General features: G+C 29.6%; 1 protein-coding gene across 1 annotated transcript in view; it reads right to left on the reverse strand.

Annotated features, from left to right (window-relative positions):
• Positions 1 to 6,931: 6,931 nt before the first annotated feature.
• The window catches only part of CCAP-R (Crustacean cardioactive peptide receptor), a 108,957-nt gene continuing 96,958 nt past the window's right edge, over positions 6,932 to 18,930 (reverse strand). The window contains exons 2-5 of the mRNA XM_065498262.1: positions 15,687 to 15,822; positions 13,204 to 13,401; positions 7,351 to 7,897; positions 6,932 to 7,282 (exon numbers count right to left, since the gene is read on the reverse strand). Of these exons, the coding sequence (XP_065354334.1) occupies positions 7,048 to 7,282; positions 7,351 to 7,897; positions 13,204 to 13,401; positions 15,687 to 15,822 (1,116 nt within the window). The 3' untranslated portion in view covers positions 6,932 to 7,047. The remainder of the gene's footprint in view (positions 7,283 to 7,350; positions 7,898 to 13,203; positions 13,402 to 15,686; positions 15,823 to 18,930) is intronic.

Below are 18,930 nucleotides of genomic sequence, written 5' to 3' on the forward strand. Positions count from 1 at the left end.
AAGTATATTTGAAAAATTTTACCTGAATTTATATCCATTTTAAGTCGTCTACTACCTAATTAAATTTACTTGCTTATGTTTTTTTAAATTCTGTATGATATGGTGGCATATTTAAGCTATTTTTGTTTGGTATTCAGCTATTTTCGTTGTGTCCTTCAAGCCCAAGAGTTTTTATATAACAATATGTATTTTTATTAAAGTAAAACATTATTTTCTTTCATATTTCTACCACATCATTATTTATCAGTCATTTTAATATTAAAAAAAATTAGTTTTTCTTAAAAAACAGTTGGGCCTGCTTCTTTGTATTTTCTTTTCTGTGTGACATTTTATCGTCATTATATTTCGTTAGCAATGTTGAAAGTATTTGATGATGAAGATAATGATGATGTACCACATTTATTACTTACAAGTGTCCTTGTAACACATTTTTAAACCAAATAAAGCAAACAACAAAACATTTCAATTTTTCTTTAGTTTTCTTTTTTTCAATCTTTATTATTTATTTGTTTATATTTGTATGCGTGATTTTATTGTTTTTATTTCTTTATCTTTTTGTTAAAGAAACTTATTCCTTTGTCAGCTGTTTCCTTGTTTTCTAAGTATTTGGAGGGGATTTTATACAAAGTAATTTTGTGTAATTTGTTTCTTTTGCTGTGTTTCATTTAACAATAAATAATATTAATAATTATGTAGGCAAGTAAGTGTATCTTTGTGAATTTATGTAAATGTCTGTATGTATATTTGTGAGAGTATTTACTTAAACATTAAACTGGAGGGACATTTAATTTAATTCAACTTAATTTATGGGTTTTGTTTATGATTTTTTTTATTTATTTTTATTTATTAATTTCGTTACATTTCATTGCTTTTAACAATAGACTTCAATAAATATTTGTTTTCTTCCTGTATTGTATTGTTAACGATTAATTAACAATGTATTTGTATTTACAATTAAAATAAAACAGAAAACTTCAACTAATAATTCAATAATTCTAATGAAAAATTTGGTGGAATGCTACATTTAGTGGTCGGCACATTAGTAAATGTATTGTAATGTTGCATAAATCGAATTTTCTTTGGATGAATGCTACATTTAGTGGTCGGCGCATTAGTAAATGTATTGTAATATTGCATAAATCGAATTTTCTGACTGTGCTTTTGATGTACAATCTTCAACTTGTCTGCTTTTGATAATTTTAAGTCACATTCGTGTTGTGTACATTGGAATAGTCGATAACGTTTGGCCCCTGGTGGCTATGTATGCCGACCACTGACTTATGTTATTAAACAATTTGTTAAAAACAACTTTAACAAGATGATTCCATACTTACATTACAATAACAAGCTAAGCAACAGTTGCACTGTTGAATATTAATTTCCTTAAAAAACTTAAAATATTTTCGAGGCTGTCCCATATTTTGGTTCATACATGTTTTCCTTTTGCACCGATTTTGCTGAATTTCAATACCATATTACTTAGGACAATGTTAAACATTCTGGGTTAATCTCATGAAATTCGGTTTTATATTTTGAATGTAAGCTTGATTTAAACACACACCCACAGATAAACGAACATAGCTTAATCGAATCCCAGCAGGAGACTGTCTCGAACTAGTGATCTTACCCTTCATTTAGGGTGACAACTAGTTGAGTGTTATTTCAACAAGTGCATGTCATAAACAAGGGGCCAATTGACCCTTTTGGATAACAATAAGTCTGTCTGATAGTTGGTCCAAATCAGTTGGATTCACATACCGGTTACATAGAGTCAGTTACCCTACTACCAGTTACCTGCTACCTAACTGGTTACTTGATCAGCTACATAACTAGTTATTTTATAATGTACGGGTGCTAAATTACCTCAAATATTCAGTTAAAAATACATCTCATATAAACTTTAATAATTGCATACTCCGACAACTCTCCAATAGATTACTTCTGGTGGGCAAAATAATTACTTTTTAAAGTGCATCACAAAATAAACACTATAGATTACTTAGAGACATTAAAGTGACAATTGAGTTCACGCTAGGTTACATGGAATTTCAGTAGAGTTTTTCATCTGAATTCACACGACGGGAAAACCTGGGAATTCCGGAAAATTTTCAATCCCCGGAAATTGTGCCAGAATTACCGGGAATTATTTTCCTTAGTTTATGTGATGTTTTTTGAACTTAATTTTTTCTAAGAGATGCTTAAAGCTCCAACTAAACGCAGAAGATTCATACATACAAACAAACAAACAGAATTAACCAAACTATACCAATAACAAGTTCATTATTCAAATTATTACAAAAACTTGTGAATGTTCAGGGCTGTCACAGAATTCTATTCCTATCGAAAGTGGAATTATTTTAGTATTTTGTTGTTTCACAAAGAGTAAAATGAAAATTTTTAGAATTGTTTAATATTATTGGGGTTTCTTCAAGTTTTAATTAACATATTTACATCATTTTTCATTTAATAAGCAAAATTAAAATAAAATATTAATTTTTTTGCGAATTAACAGAATTAATAGGAATCTAACGAAGGTAGAATAAAATCGAATGGAAATTGAAGCCAAAATTATACAAATATAACCAAAATTAAAAATCCATACAATTTATCTCTTTATATTAAATTTTTATTGGATAATTTCAATTTGTATTTATGATATATGTATATATATACAAATATATTTTTTAGCTCTTTTATGAAGTCTACATTATTAAAATTGTATAATTTGTTCTAGGTCTGGGATGTATAAAGTAACCAATTGACTTGTCTCTGCACTTTAAAGTGTTCATACGTGTCAAATGACCCAAAATATATGAATTGGAGTCAGCCTAGTGAGCAGAAATTAGTGATAATTACTGTCTATTTGCTTAACTGCAGGGATTTCATAAGAATCGAGTATACCAAGACGTTGTTAGTTCTTTATTTACATATATTTTTAAGTTAAACACGTCTTTTTAGGTTATATTAAAATTATTGAATTGTTAGTTAGCTCTTTTTGCATTTTATTCGCGATAAAATTATTTGAATATGAATCATGTTTTTATACCCTTCAGCGTGAGTGCTAAGGTTATACATAAGGTGGGGTAAATTTGTTCGGGTTAGAAAAACGTGACAGGCGTGTGCAAAATCGAAATCTTCACAAAATCTCAAAAAAAAATTTCATTCCGTTTGTAACACACCAAAATATTTGTCAAAGACTCATATTTGTATACACATTCAGGATCCTCATAAGATCTTGAGACGATTTAACCATGGTTAACCAAACGAATGGAGTTAGGTGGTTCCACACCTAGACCCCCGTACAAATATTTAATTTATATCTACATACAGTTCGCTTCAAATAAGTTTTATATATACGGAAGTCAGTCACCGAATTTTATGATGATCGGTCCATAATAAGTCATAGCTCCCATATAAGGCCCGCTTCCAAAAATCACTTTAACGGGAATAAATCTCGTTGATATCCACTTAAAATTCAACCTAAATACGTTTCATATAGACATAAATCACGACCTAATTTCATGGCGATCGGTCAATAATAAGGCTCCCATATAAGATCAACTTGCGAAAATCATTCACAAAAATAAATTTTTTGAAAAAAATGTGTTTGCTCATTTACTCAGTGTACATGAAACTATTGAAGAAAATAAAACATTGATGGGGTTATATAGTGAAAACTGTTACCATAAATTAATTTTTGAGATTCCGGAAATAATTCATAGCATCTGATCATCGTACAATTAATAGCTACTCCATTCAGGCGCAAATTTAATACAATTGGAGCACAAGGTCTGCTTTGGATCTTTTTGCCCTTATTATCACTTTGTTGCACAGTGGGGCAGAATCAAATTTTTTCGGAAATAAATCTGGCATTTCTAAGCGGCTGGTCCGATCAGGATAAAATTTGACAAGAGCGTAGTCAAGGAGTATTCGAGTTTAAGTTATTTAAATGGGCCCTACAAATTCTACAGGGGCAACGACATGTACAATTCTTAAACATTTGCCATTTTTTTGTTTCCCATCCGCTTTCAAAGATTTTTATAAAGCGCTTAGCTAGATCTTGAATGAACATGCTTGCGCGTGCTATTTATCTCTTATAATTTCCGAGTTTTAGGCATTTCAAAATTGAAATTTTAAAATTTTGCCTTACCTTGGTCCATTTTTTTAAAAATATAGGGCGTATTTTTGGACAGAATGGACTCGAATTCTTTTTTTGTTAGTTAGACAACTAAACTACTAATAATATACAAAATATTTCAGAGCAATATCAATTATGGATCCAAAAATAAACAATTTTCAATTAAAAAATTTAAAAAATAGTAGATTTTTTCTGTTTTTTGGACGAAAAGGTGACTTTACTCTTTTTTTATTAAAAAAAACCTTCTTCAAGAACATGTAACAATTTTATATTTTTCTGTAAGTTTTCTTTGAGGAGATGATTTTGGTTAAAAAAATGTCCTATTTTTCGAATTTGTTGCCCCATACGTCCTTCAGAATTTGACCTATTTTTTTATCAAAATTTGGGCCACATGTTCTAAAATCCCAAAGCTGGTATTAGAAAACGGAAAGCAGCGTTGGAAACATTGATGCGTTCTTCATTTATCCCCAAAGTATATTCTCAGCCCCAAAGGAAATGTGGACCCTATGGGCAAAATTGTAAAAATACCATTTTTGGGATTTTCGCTCCAATTTTTAGGAATTGCGGGACCTTTTAATTTAAAAAACGTTGAAAATTTCATTGAGTTTTGTTAATAAATAAAGATTATATTACATAATTATTGAATTTCTAAAACTAAAATTTGTATCAAAATTTTAATAGAATTGCAAATGTTAGGAGCATTTTGATCCACATTTATTCCGAATTTTTAGTCAATTAAATTTTGGTCTTGCCTAAAAAATTTCAAGTCAATATCTCAATTAGATTCAAAAATATGCCACTTTAAATCTCAGTCCTTCAAAAATATTCAAGATCTAGCCAAGCGCTTTCCAAAAATATAAAAATGGCAAGTGTTTAAAAATTTTACATGTCGAAGGTACCCTACTTTGAGCCTCCATAGCGCCGCCCCCGGAGAAACTGTAGGTCCCATTTTAATAACTTAAACTCGAATACTCCTTGGCTACGCTTGCGTCGAATTTTATACCGATCGGAGTAGACGTTTAGAAATGCCGGATTTATTTCCAACAAATTTTGATACTGCCCTACTGTGCATCGTAATGTAGGTTTGTATCTCACTGTTGTAAAATTAGGCAGATTGTTCCAAATAAATACCCGCTGATTTTTTGTAATAAATATTTTTCAACAATAACTCATTCCCTTGTGGTGGATTGGCAAGTGGACCGCAAAAAAACCGAAGAGAAAATTCGTGCTATCAGCCTAATTTAAAAATTGTATATCTGTCCTCTTCGTGAAAAATATGTTTTGTTAAGAGTGTAGCGTTAAAAAAAACTATAATTTGAAATTTATTTAAAACAAGTAAAAGAGCTATATTCGGCTGTGCCGAATCTTATATACCCTTCACCAAATTATACTTTAAAATAAAATTTTTAAATATTTTTAAATAAACAAATTTAAATTTTTTTTAAAAAATAGTATTTAAAATTTTTTTTTTAAAAATAGTTTTTCAAAATTTTCTCGAAATTGTTTTTTAATTTATTTAAAAAAGTTTTTTGATCCAAAAAAAATTCGGGTTAAAAAATATTTTTCCCGATATTGACCCATTGTAGGTCCAACTTACTATAGCCTATATACATCGTTACAATGGACTTTGAAATATCTATCATTAATATTGTCTATATTAATGACTCCAGATATATGTATATCAAAAATAGGCTAGAGGTTAACCTGGTTTTTTCCTTATATCTCAGCCATTTCTGGGCCGATTTTGTCGATAAAAACCGAGCCGAAAGAATTCCCGATATATTGATGTATGAATCATGTATGTAAGTTATTTGGGGGCTACGGAAAGTTGATTTCAATATACAAACGGACATGGCTATATCGACTTTGCTATCTATAACGACCCAGAATATATACCTATCCTTGCCACTCATGGCAAGGGCGAAAAATAGTGAAAATTTTAAAACCATTTTACAGTAATTTTAACTCTTATATAATATAACGTTTATTATATTTATCAATATTATAGTTTTTACACTGTATTTTTGTTTATTTAATTAAAAATTCGTATTTTATTCAATAAATAAATTCTTATATTCATACAAAAGCACAACTCTGAGAGAGAAAACTTAATTTATTAAACTAATTTATGCTAAATAGTATTTTAAATATTTACTTATAACAATTTTTAATACATATTTCATAATATACATATAAGTATAAACTGTACAAGAAGTTGGGATGACTAAATATATAAAAGATTTTCTTTTTTATTTTCATAGATCAGTCTGAGTAGAGCAAAAATACATTTAAGACAATTTTATTTTTATTTTTTTTAATAATTGAAATGGACATGTAACACAAATTTGAATTTAGATATAGTAAATAGAAATTGAATTCAAATATTGTTTAAGCCTTATTGTCTTAAATTAACCCTCTCATGCTTAAGCATGCCTCAAGGCACTCATCGCAAAAATGCCAATAAATGCAAAAATAACTGATAGTTCATTTCAAAAACAGCTTTTTGAAATAATTTAAGTGCATTTTTAGCAACTGTTACATGAGTTTTTAAAATGTAAAATCAGTTATATTTGCATTTATTGGAATTTTTGCGATGACTACCTTGAGGCATGCTTAAGCATTAGAGGGTTAATTGAAAATGAGAAATATGTACTGGGAAACTTTAAATTATTTATTTAGCTAAATATTTATTTATAAATGACAGTTTACTCAAACTTGACTAGCTTAAAATGAGGTTTTGTTATGTTTTTTTCCTTTAATTTATTTATAATGGCCTTTCAACCAAAATGAAATTAAGTAACATTTTATACATAAATTTACTGTTTTAAAACTTATACATATTCGAGTGGAGCGAAACGCGTTGAACGATACAAAATGACACTGGAACAACGCGCACAGTGCTGCTGCTATCATACCTCTGACATGGCATTGTGGTTGATTGAATTCGATTTAGGCCTTTCACAGATAATCACACGTGTTGTGCCCTTATTGGAGCGTCGCGACACTGTCAAGGAGGTGGTTAAAGTGCGCATTGAATCACAACTATTGTGCAGGCGACGTCCCACGGTGTTGCAGCGATTTTGGGTAGAATTGTGGCGATAGGACTTGCAGCAGCAGGTGAACCATTTGAAAGGGGGGAAACGACTAAAATGAATCAAATCAAATAAAACTTAGAAAATTCCTACTTAGATGTTCTATTGCTGTTTAATTACCTTAATGTCCGAAAGACTGTTGAAGAAAACAAACAGTAAATCAAAGGATTTGCTGCTGAATTAAGCGGCGCCAGACTTTGTATAAACGTTGCTATGGCTATATTTGTTTGAGTCTGTGGTATATGACCAAATACCTGCAACAAATCGAAAATAATGTAGGGTGACCAGCAAACTATGAATACAATAACAATGACAAAAGTCATTTTAACTGTTTTCACTTTGGCTCTTGGTATAATGCCCCTCGAACTAGCTCTTCGTGCGGTTGTATTGCTAAAGCCCGCCCTTTCGGCCGGCACAAATATGGAGCCCTTAGCCCATATTGTTTTCACAATAATGGCATAGCAGGCGGATATAATGAGGGCGGGAAAGGCAAACAGAGTAGCCGACACTAGACTCATATAGACCTGCCAGGCCCATGGTGAGCCCAGCTCTATCCAGCATTGTGTTTGGCCCTGTATTAGTTTCTCTTCGTATAGCATGAGTATGGGTAGGGAAAATAAGGCAGATACTATCCAGGCTCCAGCCACCAGATGACGAGCACGTTTCCCTGTAATGAAAATAAGGGAAAGGTGAAATGAAAATGTAGTTTTAAAACTTTTTGTAATCGATTTTATTTTGGTGTAAACAATTATTTTTCATGTAATAAATGAAAAAAAAAATAATTTTTGCTGTAAATGTCGCATTATTGTAGACTGTTAACTGTTTTGAAGTGATAATTTTGAATAGTTTACCTCATGTAAATAATGTAAATCATATAAAGAACCAAATATTTTATGAAAAATTTAGTTTATACTGTAAAGAATTTTATGACAGCATATTTTTGAAGGCTGTTGTGAATTGTTTACATTATGTAAAGAAGGTAAATCTTATAAAAAAAGCTTAAATTTAATGACAAGTTTAGTTTCTACTGCCTCTTATCAAGCTACAATGACAAATTACAATTGTTTACATTATCGTGTAAACATTGAACTAATTGTTTACATTTTGTCAATAAGTCATGTATACAGTGATTGAAAAAACAATGGAAACTTTTCCAAATATTTCTTTAGTGGCCTAAAATCTGAAATAATTTTTTAAAAATTTTTAACATTTTTGTAGTATTTTATTTGTATACTTTTATTAACTTAATTTAACAAAAAACATAGGACTTAATTAATTAAATTCTATAAATGAGAAAACAAAATTAAAAGATTTCTTTATTACGGCGTTGACAAAACAATGGAAAGTTAGGTATTATTTTAACAAATATGGTCTAAACTTTGCAATAACTCAATATTTTGTTGGATATCCCTTATTTTTTATAATTGCTACAATTGAACCAATTAAAGAGTCAATGGTCTCCTTTGAAATATTTTGCCATTCCCTTATAACCGCCTCCGATAAATCTTCCTTCCTGGTGTAATTTTGGATCCTTATTTTACGATCTACAATTTCCCATAGATTTTCTATGGGATTGAGATCTGGCGATTGGGCAGGCCACTTCAAAACACGTACCTCGTTGGATTGTAACCACTCGGTACAATAGAAATGAGTTGTTTTTTCACAGGACGATAGTAACCAAGACCAGCCTCATTTGCCCTGCGACTAACTGTTCGGGTACTTATTTCTAATTTTAGGCTATTAACAACCTCTCGAGGAGTTATTTTTGGTAATTTCTTGAACTCTAAGTAGTCTAACGAGGTCTTCCACCTAATGTTGAGTTTTTACAGAACCGGTCTCACGAAATTTCTTTACAATTTTTGAAAATGCTGATTTATTTATTGAATATTTGTCACAGATACTTTTTTATAAACCAGCTTTAAAATCGTTAATTATTTTATTTTTTAAGTCTTCACAAATCTTAACTTTAGCCATTATCTTTAACTTTGAAAAAAGAAATTATGCGAAAAACTTAGAAAAAGAAATTGTGAAAAATTACCAGAATTTAAAAATAAAATAACTGTAAACAGGATGCTTTTTACATCGTTCATTTAAATATTATTTTCGTTTTACACTTCTTTCTTGCAGAAGTTTAAAAGTTTCCATTGTTTTGTCAGTAGCGAAATAGTATAATAATAATATTGTTCCCTTTTTTCAGAATATAATTAATTATGTTGTTTGTTTTTCAGTTAATTTATATAAATAAAACTATACAAGTAAAATACTAAAAAAAAAATTTTTATTTTAAAAAAAATATTTTAAATTTTGGGCTCATATGGAATATTTGGAAAAGTTTCCATTGTTTTGTCAACCAATGTATATAATCACGTAGAAAAAGTAATTTTTGGAGATTCTTGTGATAATTTTGAATAGTTAAACTCATGTAATTAATATAAAAATCTAAAATTTGAGGCTTTTTATAATTTTGAGTTTTAAAATTGAGAATTTTTAATTGTTTACCTAAATGTAAATAGTGTGTAAACAAGGTAAATAATTCATAAAATACATCTTATTATTAGCAATATTAATAAGAAATGTCCAACAAGTTAAAAAATGGCAAATTTCAATTGTTTACAGAAAGTAAATAATCGTGTAAAAACATTGTCTCAAATGTCTAAAATTCAAAATTTTTTTTGGATTTGATTTATTAAAATTATACATTAACATGATATCAAAAGTCATATAAAGAATGTAAACAATTTAAATATCGTGTACGACTTTTAGTAAGTTTGAATTTATAGGATGACTTTTTTAAGTTATTTACCTTAATGTAAACATGCTGTAAACAATGTAAATAATTCTGAGAACTATAAATGAATGATAAATACATAGTAAAATGTTTTTCATCATGGTCAAATGGCAAATTTGAATTTTTTACACAATGCACGATGGGGCCAATGACAGGTTTTGAGGCAAAAAGTCCTTTTTTCAAGTCAACCATTTAAAAAAAATAATAACGAAATTTTATATTTAACACTTTGAAACACTCAAAATATTAAAAAATTAAAGTCAGGTGGCAACTTATGGCGACATGCCGAGCTGCCAAAGTTGCCAAATTTTGCTTTGCTACATTTTCCGACATTCAATCATATTGAAACACCAAAGGAATTTTAGTCGTCAAACTAAAACTTTTAAGATTATACAAATTTTGAAAAATGGAAAACACTTGTAAAGGTGTGTAAATTAAAATGTTATTAAAAATTTCAAAAAAAGTTAGATGTAGTAAATAATTTTGTGTGTCAACTTGTGTTGTCTTTTTTGTGAAGTTTTTGCTGTCGTCCATATATTCTTTGGAATAGAACTTTGTTTATCCGAGCGTATCCGTGAAAAAATATATGTGTGGGGAAAGGTAATAATGTGTACTAACATTTTTTGGAAAAACCATCTGCCGCCATTTGCCGCTGTTTATAAAAATTTATTTCCAGATAGCGTATAACTTAAAAATTTGGATATTTATACCCTATAACGAGCAAAAATATTGTTCCAACACCCACCTTATGGTGTACCAATCTGCTCAGGATCACTTTCTGAGTCGATTAAGCGATGTCCGTCCGTCCGTCTGTCCTTCTGTCAATGTAAACCTTTTAATCAAACTACAGGTTCCAATTTTAAAGAAAATTCGACAAAATTTGGTACAAGCTTTTCTCTTGTCCCAGGGACAAAGCCTGTTGAATTTGGTTAGAATCGGTCCATTATTTCTCCTAGCCCCCATACGATTGCCCTATCTGAAAATAGTTAAGCCCTCATAAAAATCTTATTTATATAGATATCCAAACCAAATTCAGCACAAATAAGTTTTATATAAGCCGAAATCGCCCCACCAAATTTTGTGTCGATCGGTCTTTAATTAGACATAGCTCCCATATAAGGCCCACTTCCGAAAATCAATTTTATGTTGTGAACACTTACACAGCAAGAATTTTATTATTTTTTTAAGTAATTTTCTTAAATGAATAATATGAATTATTTTGTTTATTTAAAGTAAGTTTCTAAATGGGCGTGGCACTGTCCGATTGACTTAATTTACTGAAGACTTAAAAGCTCATTATTATCATCTGTACGAAATTTGAAAGGTCTAGCTGTTTCCTGTGATTTATTGCCTCAAAAACTGGTCATTGGCCCCATCGTGGAATGTGTAAAATATGAATAAATATTGCTAAAATGTCTGCAATTACACATTTTATAAATATTGAATTTTAAATAGTTTACCTCAATGTAAACATTGTAAATAGTTATACAAATAAGAGAAATATTATCAATTCTTATCAAAGTTTCAATTCTTTACCTAATGTAAAATATCGTGTAAAGAATATAAAGAATAAAAAAACACCAGGTTTAAAATTGTATGAATTTGAAATTTAGGCAAATGTCACATTTGAATTGTTTACTTGATTTAAAAAGTCATGTAATGAATGTAAAAATTTTGACAATTTTGAATTATTTACCTTAGTAAATATTAAAAAAAACTTAATTACAGATATTGATAATGCATTCGTATCAAGTAAAATTCAATTGTTTACAAAAAGTAAACTGTAGTGTAAAAAAATAAAACATCAAGTAAAAATAGTTTTGAAATATCTAAAATTTAAATTTTTATGAATTTAAATTTGTAAAATTAAATTGTTTACTTGATGTCAGAAGCCAGGTAAAGAATATGAAAAATTAAAATACCATATTAAAGTTTCCATTGTTTACTTGGTGTAAAATATCATGTAAATAGTGTAAAACAAGTAAGAAAGTATGGTCGGTCAAGCCCGACTATATAATACCCTACACCAAGTAAATGAGCAAAAAGATTTTTCTTTTAAAATATCAATAATTTATATTCGTGAGTGATTTTCGAAATGGGCCTTATATGGGAGCTATGACCAATTATGCACCGATCACAATGAAATTAGGACGTGTGATTTATGTCTGTATGAAAGTTATTTATGTTGAATTTGGTGTATATACCGACATTTTTAAGAGATTTATGCACGTTAAAGTGATTTTCGGAAGCGGGTCATATGGGAGCTATGACTAATTATGGACCGATCGTAACAAAATTTGGTGACATGAATTTTGTATATATAAAACTTATTTGAAGCGAAATTTGTGTAGATACATATATAAATTAAACATTTATGACCGATAAAGTCCAATTTCGAGGGGACATTTGTATGGGGCTAGGTGAAATAATGGACGGATTTCAGCCATTTTCAATAGGCTTTATCCTTGGGCCGAAAAACTTATATGTACTAAATTTTATCCAAATATCTTCAAAATTGCGACCTGTACTCTGCGCACAAGGTTTACATGGGCAGCCAGATGGACGGATGGACATCGTTTAATCAACTCAGATAGTTATTCTAAGTCGATCGGTATACTTTAAGACCAATATTTTTGGGCGTTACAAACATCTGCACAAACGCATTATACCCTCCCCACTATGGTGGTGTAGGATATAAAAATTAAATGCGATATAATGACAATACATTATTTAAAGTTTTATTTAAGTTCGAGTTTAAAAAGGTTTTATTTTGAATTGTTTACCTCATGTAAAGAATATGTAAAGAATGTAAGTAGGTAGCTCTGCATTTTTAATAATGAAAAATATCAATTAAAACAAACCATTTGTTTGTTATACATTTTATGTATTATATTAAAAATATAAAGTATAAAAATATTATGTAAAAATGGCAGTTTACCTCATGTAAAAAATGTGTAAATTATAATTATCTAAAACAATTCCTATTAAAATTTTCTTTATCTCTAATCATTTTCATTATTTTTAAACTCCCAACCATCATCATATCTTTAAAAATTAAAAATCCCTAATAAAAGTTTACGACTAATATTTGAAGCTCTCTTGTGGAACACTTAAATACATATATTTTTGACACTATACCCCTATTTTGCGGCTTTGTCCTTCGTTTTTTTTTTGCTGGTACTTACATGATTTAGAAAAATTCATGGGATGTGTGATGGCATCATATCTGTCAATGCTCATGGCTACCAGAACATAAGTAGATGAATACGTAACACAGACTTGGGAAAACCGTATTAATTTACACGCCACATTACCGGCTCGCCAGGATATCGTTATGCGCCAAATGATGTCAGTTAAAACATTTAGTAAACCAACACAAAGATCTAAAGGCAAAAAAAGAATGAATACAAAAGAAACTCAATATTATGTATGAAAAATATAAAGAAAAATATATGAAATAAGTACTTATTTAGTAATAATAAAATTCAACCAAAATTCATTTACAAAAGAAATCTTTGAACATCCTTATATAGAGACAGGGTTTCACAGGCTAGTTTCCTTAGGAACCAATTAGATGTTGTATGTGGTTGTAACCTAGGCAATTGAAGGCATATAAACAACTCACATTTAAACACGTGTCTATTTAGTTAAAAACTGTTGTCAGTAGAAATACTCATATATACTCGTACTTAAACTTATATTAATGTGAAGTATGTAGATCAGTGGTCGACACAAGGAGAACTTAATTTAAGGTGTTTTAATATGTGAAGTAGTTTCTTTATAGCTGGCTTATAATCTCAAAAGTGTTTATTTTTTCATATTGTATAGGTATATGTACAAAAGAGAACCTTCTTCGGCCTCTAGAAGCTATAGGAGCCGACAACTAACTACATACATGCTTTGTTAGCTCAATACAAAACAATTGATTATAACTACAGTATTTCAAGTCATTCAAATTGCTTACATATGCTATCATACTTACGCATGGTTTCTTTGCATAAAATATGAAAAAGGATATGTTTTGGTGTAGCTCAACAAAAGGACTCAATGTATTGCTACATGTTGAGGTAGATATGCAAATATAAATATTGCCAAGACATCAACAACACTTACACACATTTACCCGTAAGAACAGCATAAAGCTACTTTTATTTATACACATGCTTATAAAGGGTGTCCCAAAATTTAAGCAAGATTTGAATTAACTATTGGGTGAATGACATAAAAATTAGGAATTTTTTCAAATTTTTAGCTTTTAGTTTGAAACATAGTTCAGTTCAGTTCTAGTTCAGTTTTAGTTCTAGTTCAGTTCTAGTTCAGTTCTAGTTCAGTTCTAGTTCAGTTCTAGTTCAGTTCTAGTTCAGTTCTAGTTCAGTTCTAGTTCAGTTCTAGTTCAGTTCTAGTTCAGTTCTAGTTCAGTTCTAGTTCAGTTCTAGTTCAGTTCTAGTTCAGTTCTAGTTCAGTTCTAGTTCAGTTCTAGTTCAGTTCTAGTTCAGTTCTAGTTCAGTTCTAGTTCAGTTCTAGTTCAGTTCTAGTTCAGTTCTAGTTCAGTTCTAGTTCAGTTCTAGTTCAGTTCTAGTTCAGTTCTAGTTCAGTTCTAGTTCAGTTCTAGTTCAGTTCTAGTTCAGTTCTAGTTCAGTTCTAGTTCAGTTCTAGTTCAGTTCTAGTTCAGTTCTAGTTCAGTTCTAGTTCAGTTCTAGTTCAGTTCTAGTTCAGTTCTAGTTCAGTTCTAGTTCAGTTCTAGTTCAGTTCTAGTTCAGTTCTAGTTCAGTTCTAGTTCAGTTCTAGTTCAGTTCTAGTTCAGTTCTAGTTCAGTTCTAGTTCAGTTCTAGTTCAGTTCTAGTTCAGTTCTAGTTCAGTTCTAGTTCAGTTCTAGTTCAGTTCTAGTTCAGTTCTAGTTCAGTTCTAGTTCAGTTCTAGTTCAGTTCTAGTTCAGTTCTAGTTCAGTTCTAGTTCAGTTCTAGTTCAGTTCTAGTTCAGTTCTAGTTCAGTTCTAGTTCAGTTCTAGTTCAGTTCTAGTTCAGTTCTAGTTCAGTTCTAGTTCAGTTCTAGTTCAGTTCTAGTTCAGTTCTAGTTCAGTTCTAGTTCAGTTCTAGTTCAGTTCTAGTTCAGTTCTAGTTCAGTTCTAGTTCAGTTCTAGTTCAGTTCTAGTTCAGTTCTAGTTCAGTTCTAGTTCAGTTCTAGTTCAGTTCTAGTTCAGTTCTAGTTCAGTTCTAGTTCAGTTCTAGTTCAGTTCTAGTTCAGTTCTAGTTCAGTTCTAGTTCAGTTCTAGTTCAGTTCTAGTTCAGTTCTAGTTCAGTTCTAGTTCAGTTCTAGTTCAGTTCTAGTTCAGTTCTAGTTCAGTTCTAGTTCAGTTCTAGTTCAGTTCTAGTTCAGTTCTAGTTCAGTTCTAGTTCAGTTCTAGTTCAGTTCTAGTTCAGTTCTAGTTCAGTTCTAGTTCAGTTCTAGTTCAGTTCTAGTTCAGTTCTAGTTCAGTTCTAGTTCAGTTCTAGTTCAGTTCTAGTTCAGTTGCCAAACTTCCATATTAGATGACTATTGATTTCTTTTGTATAGTATGTATAACTATTTCTATATAAGTATTCATTTGTAAGGAATATGTAAATATGTACTTATATACAAACAAATTTATTAATAAGTAATTTTCATGTGTGTAAATGTTAACACGTACCTGCCAATGCCAATTGTTTAATAAAATAATTCATTCGTGATTTGCGATTTTTATTCAAAAACATTACAAACAATACCGCTGAATTGCCCAAAACAATTATGGTGAATAGAATCCATAAAACAGCAAATTGTTCCGTCTGCAATAAATAGAAAACGAAGCAGAATAAAATTAGTATAATAAAAACATTGATTGATATTATCATAATGTAATACAAATCACACAGCAAAATATTGTATTAGTATTCAATAGAACATGTGTAATAATGAGAAAGAGTAATGAGTTCGGCAGCAGGATATTAGTAAAAACAAACTTATCATTAAAACATTAAGGACCATAAACTTAATGGAAGCTAAAGTAGTGATATAGTAATAGATTTTATATCTTCAAGATTCTTGTCTTGTAAATAACATTAATTGTCACAAGAAAGTAAATTGCAGATGTGATAAACAAAATCGAAACTATTTATTCTTAGGTATCTTCAAAATTAATCAAGTAATTAAAATACAATTTACGATTTGGTTAGGAATTATCTCTTCATCTTATATCAATAAATATATTTTTTTTAAATACATTTTCCCATCTTAACGATGCTTTAAATTAGACTGACTGCTTGATGTTACCATGCGCAACTTATATACACTATATTACCATTCAGATGTTTCCAGTACCATCTATCGATGCTTCTTGAAAGTTCTATATCTACAATGTTAACAATGTCCACAGTTTTGTTAACTGCTTTTAATCAGCCGGTAAGTAAATTGTACATAATTAGAAGTCTCCAGAAATATAAATGTTGAGAAACATATTGCAACTTGAAACCAGCCATTAGAAATTGATATGTTTGAATTCAAATACAATTTCGTAACAATATCATAAATGTGTAGTATTGCTTGAAAATACTATTTCTTTTTTGTATGAATGTCGTGAGGGTCGAATGTAGCTATATGTAGTAGTATTTTTGTTTTATTAATTTAATTAAGGTTGTACCATTTCTTTTGGCTAGCATTACAATAGTTCTAGTACTTAGCAAAACAATGGATTTTATACAATTTGCACCAAAATATATTTATGTCTCCGACATCTACTCCTCGCCCTTTTCGTTTCATTTTGCGTTAAGTAATTATGTTGAGTTAATTAACTTAACTACGAAATCCAATTAGAAATAGAGATTTTGATGAACTTCATTCACAATGCCAAAACAGTATTAAATGAATTTTGGTTTTGGCACATTAAAACATTTGCGAGAAAAATCACATAATGATTGGTATGAGTTGTTTGACAAAAGGGAATTGTGGGTATGAAGATTATTCTAAGAAATGTACAAAGACTTTTAAGACAATTTTAAGCCAGACTATATTTAATTATTTTTTTTTTTAATAATTAAGATGTTTAACAAATAAAATTAGGTTTCTATACTTAGTTTTTCAATTTGAATGTATAAAAAAATCATAAATTTAAAAATTCCAAATTTTTAAGTCATACACTTAAAAATGCTGGATTTTTTTAACTTTTTAGCTTAAAAAGAACTGTTTAAAAATAATGACATAGTCCAAAATTATATCGACTTGAATTTAAGAAATTTAAAAAATGCGATTTTTTTTTGCTATTTTTTGGGAAAAAAAGTAATTTTTTTTCTTTTAAGGTTATCTAAAAAAATTCGAGGAAGATGTACTTTTTGAAAAGCTACATAAAATATTTTCAATGAAAACAATTATAAAATGTTTGATACCGAGGAACCCGGTCCATCCAAAAAACGTAAATTTTTTATGTAAAATTCAACTTTAGGGCAAAAATTCTCAAATCGCATATTCGATATCCAATTTTTGGAATTTAAAAATTTTTTTTTTGGGAATTCGGGGATTTCTGATAATAAATTTCAAAAATTATTTTTATTTTTACATTTCCAATAGAAGTATCCATATGTATGTATATCCTAAAATTTCATTAAAAAATATTCATAAATAAAAATTTAATTTCAATTTGCAAAATTTTTATCTTCGCAAAAACTTAATAAAAAGCATTTGTTGTCATATTTTTCAAAAAATTATTTCATACATTTTTTAATTGTCAAATATATATAGTTTTGAAAACTAGACAAAATCCTCTATCCATTTACGTGGCAGTTTACACTTCCTCTTGCGCATGTGAAATTTCATTCAAATTGGACTAAGTTAGATGTTACAGATTTATTTCCCTCTTGCCAATGTGCATCGTGCAAATGTTCGCTGCGGGTTCGCTGGGTGGCATGCATCCAAAATGTCCAATTTTCCATAACTCTGGCGCATAAATTAGGCTGAATTTGACCGATGGGTAGCTTTGAGGGCCGCTGTGGTTTATTCGCATAGACCTACGACTTAAGAAATCTCCACAAGAAAAAGTGTAATGGTCACATCGCTTCCACGTGAGATGACCATGACCTCCAATATTGTAACAATGTTAACAAAAACAAAACACATGTAACATTTACACTCAAAGTACACGCTACAAAGCACATAAAATTTTCTGAAAATTTGCGAATTCACTTAATTGTGAATAAATTCGAAAAGAGTCAATCGATTTTTATGATCGATATCGCATTTTTATCCTATTACATGTGGCTTTGCGATAAAGCAATAAATCTGAACAATTTCTGCCGTTTTCGATTTTTCATGATTTTTTTAAAACAAAAAAAAAAAAATGCTATTTTCACATAAAAAATTATTTTTTAGCTTCAATTTGTTATTATAACTCCGAAACTACTGAGCCGATTGAAACGCAATATATATGTGAAAATTTGTACATAACATGGGGAAAATTTTTTCAAAATTCAAACAATCGATAGAAGAACATTAATTACTCAATTTTATGTATATCAAACAAAAAAGTAAAATTTTGTGAAAATGAGCGAATTCACTTAATCTATATAAATAAAAATCAAATGTCGTTCGTTGGTAATTGCATCAGTAGATAAGGGCCGGACCGATTTAGACATTTTTTTTTTAAATATTGATCATAGACCAACTTAGGTTTTTACGGAATGAAAAATTGATCACGCTCACTTTTACGCCCACTTTTTTCGATATATCTTAAATCGGAAAATGGCTACATCGATTTGGCTAATTATTTGTTTAAATGATCATAGCAATCCAATTTAAGTTTTTACTGAAAGAAAAATTGACCACGCCGAATTTTTTTTCGATATATCTAAAATCGCAGGACGCCTGGACCGATTTAACTAAATTTTTTTTTATGTTCGCAATATATA

The sequence above is a fragment of the Calliphora vicina genome, chromosome 1 (assembly GCF_958450345.1).
Source record: "Calliphora vicina chromosome 1, idCalVici1.1, whole genome shotgun sequence".
NCBI lineage: Eukaryota > Metazoa > Arthropoda > Insecta > Diptera > Calliphoridae > Calliphora > Calliphora vicina.